Raw genomic sequence first — 5,029 nt, forward strand, 5'->3', positions numbered from 1 at the left:
AAAAGAAAAATATAAAAGTGTAAATAATAGCATACTAACCGCTAATCACTAACCACTGCATCCTGGGGTGAGAAACAGCATCGTCAACAGAACCAAAGTCCCCCAGTCACCCCAGTCAGGTAACTGCCACCTGCATTTCTCTCCTCCACACCCAGTGAGCAGAATGTTTCCGTCCCCCGGAAATGCATGTGTTGCGGTCCTCACCCCCAGGCGATGGCATAGGAGGCAGGGCTCTAGGATTAGGTCGTGAGCATGAGGCCCTTATAAAGTGGCCCCAGAAAAACCCTTGCCCGTGTGAGGATGCAGAAAGAAGTCAGCAGTCTGTGAAGCAGGGCGCCCTCACCAGCCCAGCCATGCTGCCCCTGACCCGGCAGGGGTCAGCTGACTCCAGCCTCCAGAGCAGTGAGGAATGTTCTTTCCCGGGACCTGCAGAGCTGCTGGAGCACTCACGGGGTCTGTGGGAATGGCACTGACCCCAGGAACTTGGAAGAGTGAGGTTGCTGGCCTCGGGGGAGGCTCCCAATCAAGTCTATGCCCATTTTTCTGCTTGCCTTTTCATTACTGATTTGTGAGTTCTTTACATATCCTAGATATTTGATCTTTTAAATTGTAAGTACTACAAATGCTGCCTCCCACTCTGGTTTCTCTTTCACCCTCTTTATGGGGGAGCGTGAGGTGTCCCCGAGGAACCAGGCTGGGCTGGGGAGGTGGGAGGGCACACTGCGGTGTTGCTGGAGACCCCAGCTTACTCGCTGGTCAGGCCTGGCCTGCAACTCACATGCCGGGAAGGCCCTCAGCTTCCACGATCACGTGGCAGGCCAGCCCAGTGTGGTTAGAGGGAGCTGGGCACACCAGGTCTGCCCCCTACACAGCGGGTCATCCAGCACTGAGGGCTTGCCCCACCCCAGGTCAAGGGGCCCTGCTGTGACTGGGGTTTTGCCCCCACTGGGCTGCCATCCTCCAGGACATGGGCAAGTGGGCACAGAGCAGGGTGATGGTGTGAGAAGCTGTGGAGAAGCTGAGGCTGATTAGGACGCATGCAGGGGATGTACCATCACATCGTGGATGTCCTCTATTCTCTCCAAAGCCGTTTATTTTCTTTCACTTCAGCATGTTTATCATCTGCCAAAGAGACACAGCGGGAGGCCTGAACATAGATCCTCCGCCAGACTTCCCCCAGCACTCCATTATCACCACTGCAGGCAGGACGGCAACTTCCCCTGGGGAAGCAGGTGCCTCTGTGGGTGCTGGGTCAGGCTCGGGACATCCCAGCTACCCCCACACATCCAGTGAGCATCCACAGGACAGCAATCCCACCAGGGCTGTGACAGGGCATGGAGTCCCAGGATTCCTGGAGGCCCAAGTGTCCTGGGGTGTGGAACGGTAGAGACAGCCCGGGGTGGGGGTGGGTGTGATGGAGGCCATGGGGTCCCAGGCAGGGGTGGGGAAGAGGGGGACATTTGATCTGGGTCTCACTGGGGCCAAGAGGACACGGACACAGTTGTGCAGACGGTCAGTGAGGAGCAGTGGTACCGTGGGGGCCTGAGGAGTGGACTTCGGGGAGCTGGGGCCGGAGGAGGGATGGCTGGGCAGGGCAGAGCAAGACTATGGACCCAGGAGGAGGCCCAGCCTGGGTGGGGGCCACAGGGACACTGAGAAGGGAGCAGTGCCAGGGGCTTGAAAGGGTTTGCCCTGCATGACCACCTGGGGCAAGGAGGCCAGGAGGAGGATGGAGACCTGGAGTCAGAGAGATTCCATCATGCACATCAGGACTCGAGGGCAGTCAGCACACTCAGATTGGCACAGACCCTCCCCCCCAGTGCCCGTGGCAGACAGGCACGTGCTGCACTGAGACTCGCGCCTCCAATACCCTACCAGCGACCCTGGTGCCTCCATCCTCGACATCAGCAATGACCCTGGGCAAGAAGTGGAACTTCTTCTCCACCCAGCCCTTCCTCCACAGAGCCGCATGCACCACCGGGCAGTGTCTGTAGATAGAGAAAATCTTCTTCTCCTAAGATGGCAAGAGGATATTTTTATTTCAATCGTCTTCAGAGAACAGGTGGATTTTGGTTACATGGATAAGCTCTTTAGTGGTGATTTTTAAGATTTTGGGGCACCTGTCGCCCAATATGTAATTTTTTTTTTTTTTTTTGAGACGGAATCTAGCTCTGTCGCCCAGGCTAGAGTGCAGTGGTGCAATCTCGGCTCACTGCAACCTCCACCTTCCAGGTTCAAGCGATTCTCCCTGCCTCAGCCTCCTGAGTATCCGAGTAGCTGGGATTACAGGTGCCTGCCACCATGCCTGGCTAATTTTTTTTTTTTTTTTTTTTTTTAAGACAGAGTCTCACACTGTCTCCAGGGCTGGAGTGCAATGGCATGATCTCGGCTAAATGTAACCTCTGCCTCCCTGGTTCATGCAATTCTCCTGCCTCAGCCTCCCAAGTAGCTGGGATTACAGGTGCACACCACCACACCCAGCTAATTTTTTAAAATTCTAGTAGAGATGGGTTTTCACTATATTGACCAGACTGGTCTCGAACTTCTGACCTCGTGATCTACCTGCCTCGGCCTCCCAAAGTGCTGGGATTACCTGAGGACAGGAGTTCAAGACCAGCCTGGCCAAGATAGTGAAACCTCCAATTCTACTAAAAAATAAAAAAATTAGCTAGGTGTGGTGGTGTGCACCTGTAGTCCCAGCTACTCACCTGTAGTCCCAGCTACTCAAGAGGCTGAGGCACGAGAATTGCTTGAACCCAGGAGGCAGAGGTTGCGGTGAGCTGAGATTGTGCCACTGCACTCCAGCCTGGGCAACAGAGCCAGACTCTGTCTCAAAAACAAACAAACAAACAAATAAACAAATAAATAAATGTAACTCCAGCCAAGTCCCACAGGGAGGAGGCTGTGGCTCTCAGACGCCAGACGAACAGACTCCAAGTTCCAAAACAAACTTTTTTTAAAAAAGTGTCCCCCTCCCCATGGAGTCCCAAGGAGCATTTACCTTGATTGCTTTTTCTGTTAACTGCCTTGCTACTTTGTATCTGTCTAATTTGGGGGAAGAAGCCAAGTCTTGAGAAATTCCTTGTTTTAATTCTGTAAAACAGAAAGAGGACATCAAGTCAAAGGAACTGGCATCCGAGGCTGGTTCAGTGGCTCACGCCTGTAATCCCAGCACTGTGGGAGGCTGAGGCAGGTGGATCATATGAGGCCAGGAGTTCAAGACCAGCCTGGCCAATACAGTGAAACCTCATCTCTCCTAAAAATATAAAAGTTAGCTGTGCGTGATGGCGCATGCCTGTAATCCCAGCTACTTGGGAGGCTGAGGCAGGAGAATCCCTCCCGCCAGCTCCTCCTGCCACTTTCTCCGCCCCCTGGGCTCCAAAAACCTGTGTCCATCCAGCCAACTGATTTAGACTAAAGCTCCGAAGCACCTCAGTGGGGACGGTGCGAGAACAACTGTACGTCCGCGTGGAGAGGACAACTGTAACTGCTGCCTGACAACACTCCCAAAAACTAATCTTCGCTCCTCAAGGAGAAAACACAGAGAGTACCTTCACGACTGCGGGTCAGGAGAACGTTTCTCAAACCGTCCCCGAAAGCTAACCATACACATTAAAACTGATGAAGTCCTGGACTTCATCAACATTAAAATGTTCTGCTTTGTTAAGAAAATGAAGAGGTAAAGCACAGACTGGAGAACAAATTCAAAAGACATCTGCCCCCCAGGTGCAGTGGCTCATACCTGATATCCCAGCACTTTGGGAGGCTGAGGCGGGCAGATCACAAGGTCAGAAGTTCAAGACCAGCCTGACCAATATGGTGAAACCCCATCTCCACCAAAAATATAAAAATTAGCTGGGCATGGTGACGTGTGCCTGTGATCTCAGGTACTCAGGAGGCTGAGGCAGGAGAATCACTTGAACCCAGGCAGCAGAGGTTGCAGTGAGCAAAGATCCCGCCATTGCACTCCAGCCTGGGCACAGAGCAAGATTCCATCACACACACACAAAAAAGACACACGTCTAACGAGGCCAGACATGGAATGGCATATTCTGAGGCATGCCATCCATGAGTCAGCAATAGCCATCCACGGTCATTGAGACCAGAGCTGTGGGAGGCGGGTGTGGCCGGAGAATGGCCCAAGGAACCAAGAGCAGCAGAAGCGCCCGAGGCACGTGAACCAGAGCAGCTCCATCTTGAACAGAAGCTGTGTAAAAGGAAGCTGAGACCTGCCTGGCTGCTGCATTCCCAGGTGGTGAAGACATTCTAAGTCATAGGATGAGATGGGAGGTCAGCACAAGATACAGGTCATAAAAACCTTGCTGATAAAACAGGGTGCCATAAAGGAGCTGGCCAAAGCCCCAAAACCAAGATGTTCACAAGCGTGACCTCTGGTCATGCTCACGGCTACACTCCCACCAGCGCCAGGACAGTTACGAGTGCCATGGCCACGTCAGGAAGTTACCCTAGGTGGTTTAAAGAGGGGAGGCATGAATATTCCACCCCTCGCTTAGCATATCATCAAGAAATAACCATTAAATGGTCATGCTGTGTCTATGGGGTAGAAGAGGGCAGGGGCAGGAAGGAAGAGAAGGGAAAGTGCACAGCCCCCCATGACCCGCCAGGAGAGCCGTTCACACCCACACATTTAATTCCCCAGCTTCCCAGGAAGCTGACCAGTGGGATTGGGGCACAGGAGGCAGGACCCAGCGCCTCCAACGCCCCTGGGGTCCTCTGCCTGGACCATCCAAAAGAAGGTGACTGGACCCGGAGCGGTGGCTCAAGCCTGTAATCCCAGCACTTTGGGAGGCGGAGGTGGGTGGATCATGAGGTCAAGAGATCGAGACCATCCTGGTCAACGTGGTGAAACCCCGTCTCTACTAAAAATACAAAAGATTAGCTGGCCATCGTGGTGCATGCCTGTAGTCCCAGCTGCTTGGGAGGCTGAGGCAGGAGAATTGCCTGAACCCAGGAGGTGGAGGTTGCGGTGAGCTGAAATCATGCCATTGCACTCCAGCCTGGGTAATAA

General features: G+C 53.4%; 1 protein-coding gene across 1 annotated transcript in view; it reads right to left on the reverse strand.

Moving 5' to 3' along the window:
- The window catches only part of LOC108297473 (protein monoglycylase TTLL8-like), a 45,116-nt gene that overhangs the window by 13,122 nt on the left and 26,965 nt on the right, over positions 1-5,029 (reverse strand). Inside the window, 4 exon segments of the mRNA XM_017520124.1 lie at positions 1,053-1,090; positions 1,093-1,122; positions 1,876-2,014; positions 3,002-3,093. Of these exon segments, the coding sequence (XP_017375613.1) occupies positions 1,053-1,090; positions 1,093-1,122; positions 1,876-2,014; positions 3,002-3,093 (299 nt within the window).

Source organism: Cebus imitator, unplaced genomic scaffold, assembly GCF_001604975.1.
Source record: "Cebus imitator isolate Cc_AM_T3 unplaced genomic scaffold, Cebus_imitator-1.0 Scaffold804, whole genome shotgun sequence".
Lineage (NCBI taxonomy): Eukaryota > Metazoa > Chordata > Mammalia > Primates > Cebidae > Cebus > Cebus imitator.